The sequence below is a fragment of the Aspergillus eucalypticola genome, assembly GCF_003184535.1.
Source record: "Aspergillus eucalypticola CBS 122712 chromosome Unknown BO83scaffold_12, whole genome shotgun sequence".
In the NCBI taxonomy this organism is placed as follows: Eukaryota; Fungi; Ascomycota; class Eurotiomycetes; order Eurotiales; family Aspergillaceae; genus Aspergillus; species Aspergillus eucalypticola.
The window spans coordinates 528,386-545,341 of NW_020290286.1; the positions used below are offsets into that span (position 1 = coordinate 528,386).

Here is a 16,956-nt window from a genome sequence, read left to right on the forward strand (position 1 = left end):
CACTCCAGCCAGATGAACAAATGAAACAGGTAATGTAATGCACCATATCTGTAACCAATCTAACGTACCCTATCCAGCGAAGCTCTCCCGAACAATAATAACAACGTTTGTGTCTTAAATCTGTCCGTCTCTATTGCTCTTCACCAGTTATCATCCCATCCACCTTCATCTGTACTCTTCCTTGCCGTCGCGGACGAGCCCGCCCCCGTGCCAGTTGTTGCGGACGATGCAGCTGCAGACGAAGTCGAAGAAGCGCCAGCACCACTAGGCCCCGTCTTCATTGCCGCAGTGCCGATGGCACTCGACCTGGATGCGGTCCTCCGGTGGCTATCCTGCGCTGCTACCGAAGAAAACGAGTCCCAAAAATCCTTCCTCTCCGGTTCAACACGGCCTCTCCGTGCCGCGGCTGCCGCTGCAGCTTCGTCGGGTCCTTCCACGAAACGATGGAAATGGTCCGCTGCGCCACGGACGCCGTGTTGCATGTTTTGGCCGAGGGTGGCGGCGTGAATGCGCGCTTGTGCTGCAAGGTCGGATTCTGCTATCTAAATGGTGGAGAGGTCATCAGTATGTTGATGACACATAGCGAACGGGGATAGAGGATGTATGGGGAATGTACCGTCTTCGCCGTAGGCTGGATGTACGAATCATTGACTGTCTTCGCGCTCTTCCCTACAGTCGTTGCAAACCATCCGAAGCCCTTCGTCAACGCACCCATGGGATCCTTCTGGAAATCATCAAATCCTGGAATTGCCGCCCCGCTACCTGACTGTTTGGGCGTGTTTGTAACCGGCATTCCGCCCCCAAATCCGGTGAATTTGCCTCCCTGCGATGGAGGGACCGACTCCGAGCGCGAGGAGTTTTCGTTACCCAGCCGAGCAAAATACGCCTCGTTGCGTTCCTTTTTGCTCATCTCCGGCACTCCGTCGTGCGATGCCGGGGATCCGGTCCGGGCAGCGAGCGGTGTGCTCGACCGAGATGTTGGTTCCTTATTCTTCGGTTGCTGCGGTTTGGGTTGGCCCGGAACGTATTCTCTTCCTTCGGCTTTCGCAGCCAGTCTCTCCTTCCACTCCTCGCCAACTTCGCCCTCGTATCTCTCTTTTATGGTGGAATCTTCGAATGTGCGACCTTCGGATTGCGTGATGGGATGGGAATCGAAGAAATCCTTCCACGGCTCGTTGCCACCGTGCTCCATGCGGAGGATTTCAGAAGTCTTGAAGGCGTCCATAGTGATGGAGCGGACAAAGGAGATGTGAACACCTAGGCCACGGTGTGTGCCAGCGCAGTTCAAGCAGATGAAGGTACCGAACTTAGGGGATGCCTGGGTGTAGAGTGTGTGTCAGTGATGGTTGTATGTGGGCGTATTGTCGGTTGGTACGATTGCGCGAATCGTGGCGACAGTGCCGCGCACGTCTGAGGATGGAGGATTCATACCCATTGAGGCGAAGGGGCGCCGCAGTCGCAGCATTTATCGTTGCCATTGGTTTTGGAAAACTGGAGGAGCTAGAGGGGGAGAGCAGATCCAGGGCAGTCAGCGTGTGTTATCCAAAACTCCGACGTCGACGCGGAGGCAGTGGCAGAATCAGGAGATGGAGGGGTGACGATGGCATACCTTGGCCCTCGTCTCCGGATCGACCTCCCACATTCGCGACATGATGAGTCAAGGATAATAAGAGCAGGAAGCACAGATGAAGGACGGGAATAAGACGGGCAGCAATTGCTCAATGCTCCCCAGCCCCTGGATGCGGTGAGAGATCGGGGAGGTTCAGCAGCGAGGAAGAGAGGGGCCGATCGGAGGGGAGAAGAGGGCACTATCCTTAGCTTCTATTAGTCTCTCCACCCGCCAGATGAAACTCAACCTGTCGGGTCCACTTCACAGTAAAAGTAGATATCGCAACAGGCGAAACGAGTGAGGCTGTGTATGAAAGTTGAGAAGGGATGGTAGTTTCCAGGGTGCAATTAATGGAAGGCGGCATTTGGCTGCCGAGGATGCGGCCAGCAGTTCCACTTGCTGTCCCATGGCTCCAGCTCAGCCAACTGTGGTACCCATTGATTGGGCTTCAAACGGCATCTCAACACAAGAGGGTGAAGATCCACTGCTTCAATACTTATGTGTTCTGATCAATATAACTGACATTATCAACATCCTGGAAAGTCGGTTTTCTCACTGCTGTACCTAGAGGGAAATCAGTAATATCAGTGACGGTGACTAAGGTAGAGAGCAATTATCGGTTGACTGTGACTTGGGCAAGCCTTCAATACGTTCTGTTACAGGAGTAGATGACCACGGCATGAGAAGCAGAGGAGTGTGGAGTAGAAGAGTCGAGACCCAGTGCAACGCCGGCCACTGTCAGGACTTGGCTGGCTTCAAAGCTGTGTAGTGATTAGTTGCAGCCGATCTCTTTGTTGGGGCTGACCTCATTCCAAGATGACCCCTTCAGCCAGTGCATCGGCGAGGGGAGAGTTCCTTGTTGAATCATCTTGAGCGATCCTATGTATCGCGATGGATTCGGCAATTGCACGAGAGCGAACTTGAATATAGCAGGCCCCTTCTCAGACACCCTGGCATTGCTATATGCTGCCTATGTTATGGCTGAATCAACGAATATTTGCTGGCAAGCCTCATGTCTGTGCAATCAGAGAAAGCGAAGCATTTCTCACATACGATCGGGTAGGATGCCAAGCGACTAAGAGTATGTGGACGGCTTTCATTGAACTGATACTTTCAACTTTTTGGTGATCTTGGAGCCATTTCGAATCTCATTCCATGTAGGTTATAACCCACCGCTATCTCAAGCATAGCTATAGCTGTCAGTCACTTGAGATGTTGCAGCAAGGAGATGGCAAGATAAAGCGATCAATGGTACGCAGTAGTCAAAAAGCTCGAGCCACGAGCATTCTCATATGACACTATTGGCATGACTAGTGCTTATGCTGAATTTAAGCAACTCAATCCGTAGAGCATGAGTCACTTCTATAAGGTGATTTCACCCGATAGTGGCATTATTGACTCCTCCAGGTTGGACACCGATAAGGAACCACAATTATGGCTGGCAATTGGAATGACAGGCACCACCAAACTTCCCAAAAATTCAGGCTGCCCCCCAGCAAATAGCGCGGTTCCGGACTCCGGCGGGCGCTAAGCAGGCCCGACCGTTGCCTGCTTTGTCCCTTGCCGCCGGAGAGCTTATTTACCTCTCTTATCTCTCCTCTTCCTCCACAAGCCTCACCCAAGCGACTCAACACTTCACAGCTCGCAGCGCCCTAATCCAGCACCTAAATATCCGCAGCAACTTGGTTGTTATTATGAGAACATCCCATCTTTTGCTCCTCTGGAGCACTGCAGGAGCTTTGGCTTCCCCGCACCCACAGCCAGACTCGCAAGTAGTTTTCGCCGCGGATCGCGAGGTCCCAAAGACTACACTCGGCGAACACGTCGTGGACGAGGCCATCGTCTCGGCCTTGAACACTTATTCCGACCCTGTTGCTGCGATGGTGTCTTTACGTCCTGAAACTGCAGCTCTTCTGGCTGAACCCCGTCTTCTGCACATTAGAGGCGAAGAGAAGGCGGAATGGATGACTGAAGGCGACAAGCTGCGCCTCCGCCAACGCGGTCAGAAGTTCGTAGACATCACCGACCATCAGGACTTTTACGCGGAGCAGGCGATGGCTTCGGTTTCTGGGGATCCCAGTAAGTCTTCCTTTCTGGCACAGTAATTCTTGTTAGACTAACCCCCTCAGACCTTCCCAAGCTGTCCCATAAAGGTCTCGTGAAGCCGCTGTTCTCTCAAATTGAGACGCAACGAATGCACGATGTCCTGCAGCACATGACCTCCTACTACAACCGATATTACGGGGACTTTCACGGCGAACAGAGCTCTGAATGGCTGCACGACCATATTGCTGAGGTATTTCCTCCCTTACAGCCACAATCCTTGGATGGATATGAACTTACTGAACCAAGATCATCTCCAACTCGCCTTTCCGCACCCACATCTCTCTCGAATACTTCACCCACCCCTTCCCCCAATCTTCGATTATCGCACGCTTCGAGCCTAAAGTCCGCAGCTTTTCTCAACCTTTGACCATCATTGGCGCGCACCAAGACTCGGCCAACTATCTCTTTCCGCTGTTGCCCGCCCCTGGCGCTGACGATGACTGCTCCGGCACTGTCAGTATCCTCGAGGCCTTCCGTATTCTGGCCGAGAACGGTTACACGCCCAAGGACGGGCCTGTCGAATTCCACTGGTATGCCGCTGAAGAGGGCGGGCTATTGGGCAGTCAAGCTATTGCGCGGTATAAGAAGGAGCAGGGTGCTAAGATTGGTGCCATGATGGAGTTTGTAGGTCATCCGACAACGCTTCCTTCCATCTATCATTATTAACCCCTGTATAGGATATGACAGCATTCATTGCCCGTAATGCAACCGAGACCATCGGCTTTGTTGCAACCCAAGCCGATGCAGCGCTCACAAACTGGACCGTCAATCTCAGTCGAGAATACATCTCCATTCCAGCGGAAGTCTATGAACTTGGCCCGTAAGACCCCAAAGTATCCCCGAGATACGCCAGGTACTGAATGGTTTATAAGGAACGCTGGATCCGACTACATGTCGTACACCAAGCTCAATTACCCCGCTGCCTTTGCCTCTGAAGGCAACCCGCTCGCTGGGGGTTCTTTCCCAGGTGAAATGGACCCCTATGTTCACGGCATCAAAGATAGGATGGACGTTGACGATGAAACGGGCGTCTTCTCTATCGAAGTAAGTTGACCGCATTCCCCCTGTCCATATCTTGCTGACGATTTGCCAGCACATGGCTCGGTTCTCCGAACTGGCTATCGCATTTGTTATCGAGCAGGCTGGGTGGGATAATTCATGGAGGTAGAGTATATTCAGAAGTTATTTCAGCTTCGTAGCTTGTAGAGCTGCTATGTAGTCATTATATTTACAACATACCAATCTATTGATATTGAAGTACTTTGTCATAATTGTGTTTCAATCTGAAACTGATGCAGCATAAATCAAGTAAGTACACTAGTATCTATGACCAAAACGAATCCACGCACAGATACCTGCTACAAGACTAATACCATAAGATGAATTGGAGTATCTATCACACGATGCATCAAAGGAATGACTAATGACCGATTACTCAAATCAAGGATGTTTACACTACGCCCTCGTGATATCCTACTTCAATAATTCCATAACCGCTTGGGATAACCATGCGCATATCTTCGCCCCCATTCAAGGGGATACGGAATACCTTAGCGATATGCCCACAAAAGATATTTCCAGCACCCCTCTCGAGCCGACATTACTCTCATCAACATCACTCCCAAACATCATCGGAAACCCCAAAGACTTCTTCCGATATACCAGTGGAAGATGGCTCTGGGATGAAAAGCAACAACTCCAAGAGAGATACCGTGAATTCAACATCCTTGAACTGCAAAAGATTGCCATAAAAGCGTCCTCTTCTGAATCCTGTCTCAGTATGGAAAAAATAGGGGAAGGGTCATATAAAAAGTCTTTCTTATATTTATTCTCAACTACAGGCTATTGAAAGGGGATCTTCTTCTTCTTCTTCTTCATAGTCAAGACATGATGTATAATACCTGACAGACACTAATCCCGAGATCCAATACATCTACGAAAGCAAAAAGCTAGAAGAGTGTATTCGAGCAATCTCGATATCCATTTAAACAGATTAATAGTACAGCCTAATACCCACCAACCCCTCCACAACATCTCCATCTTCAACCCTTCTATCTAAGTATCCATCCTGATCTATAACTACTATCACGCTGTCAGTCCAATTGCAACAAAAGAAACGAGAGAAAAAAAGAAAAAGAAAGAGAAAAGAAAAACATACCATCCATCCATCCATCCTACTATTTACTACGTATTTACCCAAAGGACCCCTCCCTACCTAGACATCCAAATTACCACTAACTAACTAATTACCTAGTAAAAATGAAAGAATACCTATAATATACAGCAATCTCCAAATACCACTATCCACTATACTATAACCAACCAATCAACCAATCAACATAAAGCCCCAAGCACACAACTGTAGTCATACCACATCTACTACTAAACTCCAGTATAAATTACATATCTGGCAGTGCAGTACTAGTAACCGAAGTAACGCGGGTGCCATAATGGTAGCTACTAGAAAGTTACAGGAACGGAATATCCGTATAATTCATTGCGGTGATCAAATTGACACTCTTTTCCTCTCCCATTGGCGGTGCTAATCCAGGCTGGATTTACATACTACCTAGTAGTATTACTCCGTACTGATGACCATTGACTTTAATGTGGGGATGTGGCATACGCGATGTGTTCTGTTACTACGGTGTATAGTTAAGATCTACAGACTCCAGGGTATCTAGTGAAACTATCAGTAAAATGAAGCGAAGAATAGATTGGATATTCATGACTGAGTACGGGCGTGGAAAATACTACGATAAACACATGCACAATACTACAAGGCCAGCCTTGCGGCTAATCATAAGCTAAATAAATATTGCTAAGATACAGTGTGGCAGAATGGCAAGATTCGTGAGCAAAGGTCAGGTTCCGTCAGACAATCACATTACGGCGTTTTCATCTCCAACAACGAATCCCTTTCGGGTATCCGGATATAACATATAAAGAACCCCCTAGGACCAGATCAAATAGGAAGAATAGTCAAAAGGTTTCAGCTTTAGAACTTTTCCTTTCTGCTCTTGCGCCTTTCTCCCCATGCGGATAAGAAATTGGCCTCCTGCCGACGCCCACTATGAAAAACCATGCAGATGACGGGTCCCGACTTCACCTCCTCCAATCGATCCCCCGAGTTTCCACGGGGTTGTGTTCGTTCAGGTGGGGAACGAGATTGTCATTTAAGCAGCAGCGGGAGCAGCGTTCTCCTGAGCCGGAGTTTCGGTCGCCTGCTCAGTGGTCTCGGCCTCAGCAGGGGCGACAGCGTCGTCCTCCTTGCCGGGGCTGTCGATGGCGACCTTGACGGCGATTTCACGACCCTCGATCTCCTTGCCGTTCATCTCCTGAACAGCCTTGTTCTGGAGCTCCTCGGAGCCCAGGGTGACGAAACCGAAACCACGGCCCTTACGGCGCTCGTTGCGAGCCTGGAGCTTCTTGATCATGAAACGGGGAATGGGGCGAAGAGCAATCTTGGCAGAGACGGGCTGGTAGTCGGCGAAGATCTCCTTCAGCTGGGAGGGAGTTAGCATGTTGCTGTGTTTTTTGACTTCATCGTCCGTACCTTGTCTTCGGTCAGGTCATAAGGAAGGTTAGCGACCATGACCTTGGTCTTGGAAGGGATACCATCCTCGGGAGGACCGCGCTGCTTCTGGGGGCGAGGAGCACGGGGCTTACCGGCCTGCTTGGACTCGGCAGCAGCAGCGGTCTCGTTCTGGTTGGTGACCTCAGTCAGAGGAGCAGCCTGACCGGAAACGTTGGTGGGCTCGGCAGCCTCCTGACCGTTCTGAACTGGGGCCTGCTACATGGAGATTAGCATTCAATTGGATGGAGGATAAAACGACGAGTCACTTACAGAGCGACCAGCACGGGGCAGACGGCCTCCACGACCACGACCGCGACCGCGGCCACGGCCACGGCCACCAGCCCTCTTGCGGCCCTCGTTACCGCTGGCACCCTCACCGCCACTTGTAGCACCCTCGGCCTTGGCCTCGGCGGGCTCGGGCTTGCGGGCAAGCTGCACAGAGACCTTGCGCTGGAGGATCTCCTTTCCAGACAGCTCCTCAATAGCAGCGGTGGCCTCCTGGGCAGTGGCGAGGTCCACGAAGGCGTAGCCAACGGGACGGTTGGTGCGAGGGTTCACGGGGATGGAGACGCTCTCACTGTGAAAGAGCCATTGTTAGTTTGGATGTTACTTTCCGCATAAGAATGTAGATAATGAAGGGGGTTTCAGAAATGGAGCTCTGAAGAATTGGCGTGCCTGCAGTAGTAGTCACATACCACCGCTGCGCGGTACTACCATCCGATGGCAGCAAGGGGGGTGTTGGAAACGTGGCTCTCGCCAACCGCTAGGACCAGCCCCAACGGAGCTTAGACCAGCCGGGAGGTGAAAGGCCAGGTGGAACAATAACAAAGCAAAGCAACTCGAAACACTTACATCTTGTAGTTCTTGAAAAACTCCTTCAGCTCCCCCTCAGTGGTCGCATAAGCGAGGTTCCCAATGTACAACCGACGTCCTTCATCGGCACTGGCAGCGGCAGCGTCCGTGGACTGCGCAGGGGCGGGAGCAGTGCCGTTGGTAGTAGCCTCGGGGGCGGTAGTGGCGGGAGCAGAGGCGACGTTGTCGGTAGTGTTCTCGACGGCAGTAGACATCTTGATGGCTGAGGACGCAACGGAGTTGAGCGTGGAGAGAATTGAACGGTTGTTTGAGTTGCGCGCGGGGAAGTCTTGACCGGGTTTGTGTGCGGTTAAGACAAGGACTCAGGAGTAGCTAAAGGCTGCCTGTACTTGAAATTCCTTGAAGCAAATGGGAATGGGAATAGCTTGAAGAGGGGGGGAGATAGGAGGAAAAGGGTAGCTTGGTGCCCTAGATACGAGAGTTGACTTGGGGGAAATCTGGTATTGAAACTGATGAAGATTTACCTTGAGAGGAAGGATGAAGTCGACGGGGGGGGGAAAGGAGAAGGTGAGAGAAAAAGGGCAGGCAGCGAGGGCGGTGGCGGGCCTATGCCGAAGGGGGCAGGTTGCTGCCTGAAGATGCCTGGATCAGCCCAGATCTGCCTGAAGATGCCTTGGAGCTGGCCAGCCGTACCAGTTCCGTACGACGCTAGACTGTATTGGGGTGCCCGACGTGGACTTTCCGTCCGGCGGTCTGGGCGGCCCTCAGGCACCTTCCCTGGAGCAGTTTAGACGCGATGGAGCAGCTGGAGCCCTTTGCAGGGGATCTGACATCACCGGTTGTTGACTCACTCCTTCATGAACCTTCTTCGATTAACACTAGTGGTTGTTGGGGAGAAACATCGTTGCTTCCCAAATCAGAGCCATTTCTACACAACTGACCTTCCCTCCCACGTGAAATATAATATAACCTTCCAAAAAAAAAACAATGACAATTGTTTGCAGGGAATACACCTTAAAATTTACAACGCAATGGTATCATTACTGAGTAACTAACTGACCTGCAGTCGCCAGTTCATCCTTAGTATTTATTAATCGGGTTGCCCGCGAGCCCCATCCCCACTTGCCAACCAACTTGTATCTGGCCAGATCGCCCTCTCCCGTCATCGCCACTCCATCCATTTCCACCCGGCAGTTCCCCTTCGTCCCAATCAGTTGCTCCCCTGTTTGTTGATAATGGTCGTAGTACCGGCAACATTTCTCCCAATTGAGGCTTCAATTCCTTGACTGTCACCACTCATTTTCTTTTCCTTGTAGCTCGAAACATGGGGTCCGTGAAAGCTCGATCAATCAACTGCAGAGTGTCGTCTGTCACTCCTGTATGCATCCTGCAAACCCGATTTTCCCCCCTGCAGCCGAGACATCAAGCACATGACGCACCCCGTCCATCACCCTTCAACCAATCTATTTCCGTTCCACGAAATCGCCCGACTCCCGCCCCAATCCCAAACAATCCCCATGATGTTCTACCTGCAACTGCCCGGGAAGTTTTATTATTGGCCTCGAAATATTAGCGGCCTGTATATTGGTGAGTAGGGGAAATATATTTTTGCGCGCAATGCGAACATACATCAACACTGAGTATCCTATCTTGGATGATCATTTGTTTTGACTTATCATACCATCATACTATACTAATTTATTCTTTCTGGCATTAACCTCTTCACTTGTCAGCATGTTTGGGCGATTTATTTGGTACTGCCTGCCCACATGTAACTTTTAGTTTCCATTTCCCCTCTTTACCCCTCCCACTGTTCGGATCCTTTTAACAAATCCGGTAGTAATATATCATCTCTATATCATTCATGACATTCCAGTTACACTGCAGTCTTATACTTCCTTGCACGGGTAGGAACCAATCCATTCAATACCTCGATTCCGTGATGATTACCACATCGCTGGAAATTGCAGTAGCTAGTAGCAAAAGAAGCATATCATAGAAATAAACTAAAGCATCTTCCTTTCCGATAACCTATCACCTAGCTACTTGTACTCCGTAGTTAGGTTAGCGTTCAAGATAGTGTGCTTATCGGCAGCTGTCCGCATATTTGCTTCTGCGGTTGTTTCATTCGTTGGCCTCAAAAGTAATTTGTTTTTGTCCTGTACCAGAGGGTGGGTCTACCTGGATATATTAATAGAACATTTATCTATACACCTGCACTGATGGCTTTAGGTCTACTAGTACTGCCCAATCTTCCGACCTTGGGCACTATAGTACCCATATAACAAGAGCATCCTCAATGAGAGCCGAGGACCATGTCCACGTATTTCAACTCATTGATATATATATTCTTCGTCCAGATTTTCAGCGAGTTACTGTGGATGTTGGCAAAAAAACCTGTGAGCGGTCAAGTCGTAGAGAAATTTAACGCTGGACAATAACAGAGGATTGTTAGTGGATACCTCTAGGAAAGACAGTATTGTCAGTACCCTGCAGAGGCAGAGAAGATCAGTGGACTGCAACAGGTTATTGCTGATATAGAGTAGCGGGTCGGACACTTGTTGGTTAGGTGACATGGTTAGGTAGCTGTGCGACAGCTTGGAGTCTGGTTGTGGGGATGTCTTCGGCCATCAATGCTGTGCGTTGTCCACTAGAACGTCTGCATATGCACTATAAATGCGATGCTGATCTTGCAACGGACTATTTGACTATAAAAAGTAGATCCAATGAACGGAGACAGTCCTTTTGGAATCGACCCTCTCATAATCTCCGATAGGAATACACAGGAGATCCGCGTCGGGAACGAGAAATCGAGCGTAAATATCCAACTGTAAGTGTACTGATCAGGTCACTATCCAAGCCAACCTTGCTTAGCACTTATGGGGGGATTGTGTGCCTTACCACGTGCTCAAGAAAAGTCACAGGCCGGCCGTAGCGCACTTTGAACGTTTCTGCATTGCTATTAGATCAATTGATTATGGAATCTTAGCTCCCTGCATCAAGCAAAACCCATTGCTCAACGCCGTGGACATTGATTGAAACACAGCGATAATTACCCAGGTTATGGGGTTCCGTTATGTGCGCCCCCTTGGAGGTATAAGTGCATTATGTGTTGGCAACACATAGTATAGTGCAGACATGTGTGGGATGGCGTTCTCTGTCAAATCTCTGACCAAGATAAAAGACTTGCTGATGAAGGATGTTATGGCCTCCAAGCGCATCAATCGGCTCTTTCAAGATTATATGAAGCCTTTCTTCGGTCCCCGGATACACCGTTGGGTGGGTTCACAGATCGAACCTGGATCCTGACATCCACCACACTATAATTGCTGGCCGAGGAATGTTCGTTTCAGACGCTGTAGTAATTTTCAAAACTTGATGCGTACAGAAAGAATTACTGCCTGGTAAGCTGAAGCCCTCATAGGATGCTCAGAAATATCTACGTTCGTCATAGGGCGGCTAGCTCATTATGTATTCGCAGAACTGCAGTCAGAACTATAGGACTTGAATAAATCTCCGTCGGAATGAGAGTTGCCACTCTAACATTAGTGGATGAGAACGGAACTGGACCCCGCATCGGCACTAGAGTAGAAACTAAATTCTGACCCTTGCATATGCGCTGAACCAGAAAGAGGTTTAGCATGCTTTTGAAATATGTTTCAATTCCATAATCTCCATCATGATCGTAAGGTAGGTGGTTCACTCTCCTAACAAAATATGGACATATCCTCGGTTCTGTCGGAGTTAACGGATATTGGGGGAGTTAAGCGGTCATCAACTTGATACTCCCGCCGGCTAGCGTGTAAGCTGCCCGCATAGGCGATCTGTGGTACCATAGTATGAGACTACACTGGAGGCGAGAGAAGTTACAACTTCACACATCAGTGGAAACTTGAATCCCAAGCTGCGAATCAATTGCTACAATGGATACTCGGCAAAAGAAAGGGTCCTTTCCGAGCCCGTGCCGGACTGTCCATGATCCACCCGGAAGCAGAGCCATGGCCGATGTCATGACCCTACAGCTGTTCCTATAAGAACTGCTTCCATACCTGCCTGCATACCATTTTCAGATTCTCAAGATCCACACAGAATTATATCTCTCAACACTATCAACATCCTTCGTCAAAATGGTCAAGACACTTCCCTTCCAAGACATTCAGGTCCCGTCGCCTGGCTTCGGTGCCATGGGCCTCAGCTTCGGCTTGGGCTACAACCTCAGTCTTGAAGAAGCAGAGCCGGTTCTGCTGAAAGCCATCGAGCTTGGATGCACTTTCTGGGATACTGCTGTGAGTTTAACCCATCAACTCCTTGAGTAAGGTGTGAAAGTCTAACCCATGGACTCAGGTTATCTACCAAGCGGGTGTGAACGAGAAACTTTTGGGGGATTTCATTCGCAAGCACAATGTGCGCGATAAGATCTTCAGTATGTACATGTGTAACCCATTGATATACTTAGGTACTGACCGATGCAGTTGCCTCCAAGTGCGGGTTCAAAGTCGAAAGCTTTACCGTCACCAACTCCGCCTCCCATATCAAGGAATACATTGAAGGAACCATTGAACGACTAGGCTTCACACCTGACCTATACTACCTCCACCGTATTGATCCTAGTACGTGCTATGCATCCATGTCTTCTTTCAGACTCGCTGACCCAAAACAGACACCCCTCTTGAGGAGTCCATCCCGGCTCTGGATGAGATCCGCAAGGCAGGCAAGACCAAGTACATTGGACTTTCAGAATGCTCTGCTGCAACTCTGCGCAAAGCCAACTCCAGTTAGTTTTACTGCCTGACTTCTATCACTGTTCATTGTCTAACCTTTCCCAGTTGCCAAGATCGACGCCGTCCAGGCCGAATACTCAGCCTTTGAGACCCTGCACGAGACGGACGGTCTGATCGACACCGCCAAGGAGCTGGGGGTGGCGTATGTGGCCTACAGTCCTCTGGGACACGGCTGGCTCGTGGACGACTTTCCCTTCAAGACGCCCGAAGACTTTGCGCCTGACGATTTCCGTCGCGGTTGTAAGTTGCTTTGCCCATATAGAATTACTTCTTACTTATGCCTACTAAACGTGGTTAGCCCCTAAGTTCCAAGGTGAAAATTTCTACGCCAACAAGAAGATCGTGGATGAGATCAAGAAAATCGCAAGCAAGAGAGGCTGTTCGATCAGCCAAGTGGCCCTGGCGTGGGTTGCTGCTCAAGGCATGATTGCCATTCCCGGCACAACCAAGGCGCACCGGTTGGAGCAAAACTGGGCTTCTCAGGAGATCGACCTGACCGATGAGGAGAAAGCAGAGATGCGCAAGATCATTGATGCCGCCAAGCCGCAGGGAAATAGATATAATGAGCGTCACCAGGCAATGGTTGGGCACTAAGCGGAGCCGGGTCTTTTGGGTGGGGATGTATATATTTTTGTCGAGTCAGATTAAGCCACTCTTGATATTTGAGGGTTGAAGGCTATTGCAGGGGTAGAGTATTGAATGAATATACAATTTGTATATAGCACCGATATTCATGGAACAAGGCCAGACTTTGAAATTCTTTGTGATTCAGTAGTGGAGGATTGCGAGAGGGCCCAAAGAGTTGACGATTGGGGATCCAGCAATGGGAGACGCACGGTTGTTGCCCAAGGCAGTCCACGGGGGGCTAGACCGTAGTTGGACTGGACGGTGCCAAGTTGGTGAACTGACTAATTTAAATATTTATCTTTGTGCTTCAGAGAGTTGCAGCTAACAAAATAAAATTCAGGTTATTATATACACCGATGCATAAACCAAGATGTGAAAGAACAGCGCACAACTGCAAGGTTCATCCACTGGAGGAACAAGAAAGACCCCCCGACAAGCCTTGGAGGATCGACGAATCCACTTGGAAACTAACTACTAGTCAGTCAGTCAGTTAATTAGGGTGGTGATGCTGACTGGCTTAGTCACGACGTAACCACGGCAGCTTCCTTTCCTGGCAGCAAATCCCATCCTCCAATAAATAATTAGCCTTTGCGGCCCCTTTCGTTTTCACTTTCCATCCTTCGCCTCTTCAATATTTTTGCCTTTCCTTTCCTTCCCTTTCCCTCCCTTTGAGAAACCTCATCGTCCATGTGAGATTCTTCGTGCACGCCGTCTTCAATGGACCCCATCGAGCCCGTCAACGGCTCGCCCGATCCCCACGAAGGCCAGCCACCGTCGGCCACGCCCTCCTCCGGACCGACGTCATACCCCCGACAACGTGCGGCCTCGCTGCGTTCTCGCCGCCCGTCCATTCGCCTCCAACGCCTGCCCTCGTTTGAGCAGGCCACTTTATCCACCCCCCGATCACAGCAATCGCAGCAAAATGGTGATACCAGCAGAACTCCTGGTGTCGCTCTGTCCCCTCTTGCTCCCATCCCAGCAGCTTCCGCTGAAGACGAGTCATGGCAGGGCAACCGCCGTCGCAGCAACTCGGAGCCCCGACCTGGGCGATGGTCTACGCCCAACCCGGCTGCTCTGGCACGGGTGACCACGGGCGGCCAGATGCGCCCGGTGCAAGAGGAGGCGTCGAGTCCGATCGTTTCCTCCGCATCAAACCAGCAAATGCCGGAGAATGTCCCTCCGCTACCAGAGATACCGAGACGGGGAAGTCGAACCCCCATGCGATGGGCTAGTGGAGTGGGTGTGAACCGCTTCACGCGGAATCGTGCGTCGACGGTCGGTGGAAGCGCTCCGGCTCAAAACCATGAGGTGGACGACGAATATCGGTCTCATATTGTGGATGTTCTGGACGTCATCGGTAAGCTATCCATCATACCAAATGGTTTCGTGGTATAGTAGCCTAATGTATTTCAGATCCGGAAGTGTCGGCCTTATCTACCCTCACGAATGTTCAGAATTCCTTGTTCATTCCTAATCTAGGGCCTCTGTTGAATCGCAACCAGACTTATACGCTCTCACCGCCATCGCCTATGAGAGAACTGGAATCGACGAGTGACGAGGAACGAGCGGATGAGATAAAGGTGCCTGAAGTTCGTCCATCCATGGAACATACCCTTACGTCTGTTATCGGCGAGGGGGAGGAGCCTCGATTTGCTGTGCTGCCTGAGGGCAGCAACCTTGCGGGCTGGAGCCCGGAAGAAATCGAAGAGCTTAATGATCATGTCCGGCACATGTTGCATTCTCGACGATCAAAGTTTAAGCGTTCGATGAAAGGGTTTAGAAAATATGTATCAAAGCGTGAGTGAGGACGTTTTCAACTCTCGGTATATGCTGCTGACTTCCTTTCCGCAGCTCTTGGATTCCTGGTTACTCTATATGCCACACTCATCACACTTTTTGGTCTTGCCTGGGTACTCTTCCTCATTGGTAAGTGACTGCAATTCACCCAGCGGATCATCGAGCAGAACACTAACCCATTATCAGGTTGGATCAACGTCGGAGGCAGGCAGTCCTATATTATTAACGTCATCGATAACGTCCTCGTAGCCCTCTTCGCAATCATGGGTGACGGGCTGGCCCCGTTCCGAGCTATCGACACCTACCACATGATCTTCGTAGCTCGCTACACGTTCCTGACATGGAAGATCCGGCGCAAACGGCACCTCCCTGATCTCAAGAACAAGAACGACCTTCCATCACGACGAGAAACAGACGTCGACGTCGAACTCGGCGACACCCCGAAAGGTGAAGAATACGAGTTCACCGTCCTCGATCCCGTGAGGCAACTAAAGCTCATCCACCATCAAAACAAGCTCTCCAAATCCCACACCTTCTACAAACCCCACGAAACCTTCACCCACTATGCCTTTCCCATGCGCCTCCTCATCGCCATCGTCGTCCTTCTCGACTGCCACTCCCTATTCCAAATCGCCCTAGGCACCTGCACTTGGGCTATCAGCTACCACGTCCGCCCCTTCGCCCTAACCACCGTCATCCTCTGCTGCTCCATCTGCTGCAACATCACCGGCGGTGTTCTGATCATGGTTGGCGACCGCATGACTCGCAAGAAAGACGTCGTCGAGCGCCTCTTCCGTCAGCAATTAACCGAAGAAGCAATGAAGAAGATCCGAAAGAAGAAGCGGAAAGAAGAAGAGAGACGCAACGCCGAGAATAGTGGCGTGTCACGTTCCCATTCTATTTCTTCCCAGCGGAAGCTGTCACTTTCACAGCCGAGAGAAGACGAGTATGAATCATAAGATGATGCTTTTCAGTTCAAAAGCACGCGCACATCCACTTAATTTTGCTTGCATGTTTCACGACCTTTACAATGACCCTATATATGTTAGCTTATTATCAATGATATCCCCAGCACCCTTACTGCTCTTGCCCTTTTATTTCTGTTTATATATCTGCTTCCACCGAACAAAAACACGATGTTCGGTTCGATATCGTCATAGATGATTTGATGGACGGCGTTTTGTACCACTATCATTTTTATATATATGTCAAGTGTATATAATATTACGAGCAGATTGTTTGCTTGCTTGCTTTTCTTAGCTATGTTTCTGCCATCTAACAGACGTTTGGCTACGTACTCTGCGCTACTCGCTTGATGTGCATATATACATTACAGTATTAACAAGACGAGAGGGTGCTCTTTCTAGTGGTATACATACATACTTATCTTGACATATTCAATTGAATTCAGTCATTACTATTACGCCATAAACCTACTGAATGACAATCCTACCCACCCCCATCACCGAAGGAAAATTCAGAAAGTATGAGTCGAAATAATATTTGTATAGACATGTAGATAGTTGGTGCTCATGTACAAAGTGCTCTCTCTCCTTTTCCACAGAGCCAAATGAAGTAGTAGTAGTAGTCACACAGTTCAGACCGGGGAGGAATATGTATATAGAGACATGGAGGAAAAGAGAGGA

At 49.8% G+C, this 16,956-nt stretch overlaps 6 protein-coding genes across 6 annotated transcripts; 3 read left to right on the forward strand and 3 right to left on the reverse strand.

Moving 5' to 3' along the window:
- Positions 1 to 89: 89 nt before the first annotated feature.
- BO83DRAFT_33286 (GTPase-activating protein GCS1) lies at positions 90 to 1,793 on the reverse strand. Its single transcript, XM_025528314.1, has 4 exons — positions 1,610 to 1,793; positions 1,432 to 1,500; positions 617 to 1,318; positions 90 to 542 (listed from the first exon to the last, which is right to left on the reverse strand). Exons 1-4 carry the CDS (start codon positions 1,649 to 1,651, stop codon positions 141 to 143), a joined length of 1,215 nt encoding a protein of 404 aa, XP_025388224.1. The 5' UTR covers positions 1,652 to 1,793; the 3' UTR covers positions 90 to 140.
- Positions 1,794 to 3,176: 1,383 nt separating this feature from the next.
- On the forward strand, positions 3,177 to 4,984 carry BO83DRAFT_360956 (peptidase family M28). Its single transcript, XM_025529434.1, has 6 exons — positions 3,177 to 3,688; positions 3,739 to 3,905; positions 3,962 to 4,339; positions 4,393 to 4,535; positions 4,588 to 4,759; positions 4,809 to 4,984. Exons 1-6 carry the CDS (start codon positions 3,304 to 3,306, stop codon positions 4,881 to 4,883), a joined length of 1,320 nt encoding a protein of 439 aa, XP_025388225.1. The 5' UTR covers positions 3,177 to 3,303; the 3' UTR covers positions 4,884 to 4,984.
- Positions 4,985 to 6,492: 1,508 nt separating this feature from the next.
- On the reverse strand, positions 6,493 to 8,648 carry BO83DRAFT_378477 (RNA-binding protein). Its single transcript, XM_025531263.1, has 4 exons — positions 8,145 to 8,648; positions 7,563 to 7,869; positions 7,272 to 7,508; positions 6,493 to 7,221 (listed from the first exon to the last, which is right to left on the reverse strand). Exons 1-4 carry the CDS (start codon positions 8,357 to 8,359, stop codon positions 6,892 to 6,894), a joined length of 1,089 nt encoding a protein of 362 aa, XP_025388226.1. The 5' UTR covers positions 8,360 to 8,648; the 3' UTR covers positions 6,493 to 6,891.
- BO83DRAFT_445309 (uncharacterized protein) lies at positions 8,131 to 10,210 on the reverse strand. Its single transcript, XM_025536540.1, has 8 exons — positions 10,152 to 10,210; positions 10,036 to 10,078; positions 9,800 to 9,926; positions 9,557 to 9,665; positions 9,430 to 9,481; positions 9,236 to 9,377; positions 8,969 to 9,041; positions 8,131 to 8,882 (listed from the first exon to the last, which is right to left on the reverse strand). The coding sequence occupies exons 3-8, from the start codon at positions 9,839 to 9,841 to the stop codon at positions 8,626 to 8,628; spliced, it is 675 nt and encodes a 224-aa protein (XP_025388227.1). The 5' UTR covers positions 9,842 to 9,926; positions 10,036 to 10,078; positions 10,152 to 10,210; the 3' UTR covers positions 8,131 to 8,625.
- Positions 10,211 to 12,205: 1,995 nt separating this feature from the next.
- On the forward strand, positions 12,206 to 13,658 carry BO83DRAFT_360962 (aldo-keto reductase). Its single transcript, XM_025529435.1, has 6 exons — positions 12,206 to 12,391; positions 12,450 to 12,528; positions 12,578 to 12,715; positions 12,766 to 12,879; positions 12,932 to 13,126; positions 13,185 to 13,658. The coding sequence occupies exons 1-6, from the start codon at positions 12,233 to 12,235 to the stop codon at positions 13,478 to 13,480; spliced, it is 981 nt and encodes a 326-aa protein (XP_025388228.1). The 5' UTR covers positions 12,206 to 12,232; the 3' UTR covers positions 13,481 to 13,658.
- A 476-nt stretch (positions 13,659 to 14,134) lies between these two features.
- On the forward strand, positions 14,135 to 16,666 carry BO83DRAFT_378480 (uncharacterized protein). The gene is made up of 4 exons (XM_025531264.1): positions 14,135 to 14,870; positions 14,927 to 15,310; positions 15,365 to 15,439; positions 15,497 to 16,666. The coding sequence occupies exons 1-4, from the start codon at positions 14,231 to 14,233 to the stop codon at positions 16,267 to 16,269; spliced, it is 1,872 nt and encodes a 623-aa protein (XP_025388229.1). The 5' UTR covers positions 14,135 to 14,230; the 3' UTR covers positions 16,270 to 16,666.
- The last annotated feature ends 290 nt before the right edge of the window (positions 16,667 to 16,956 follow it).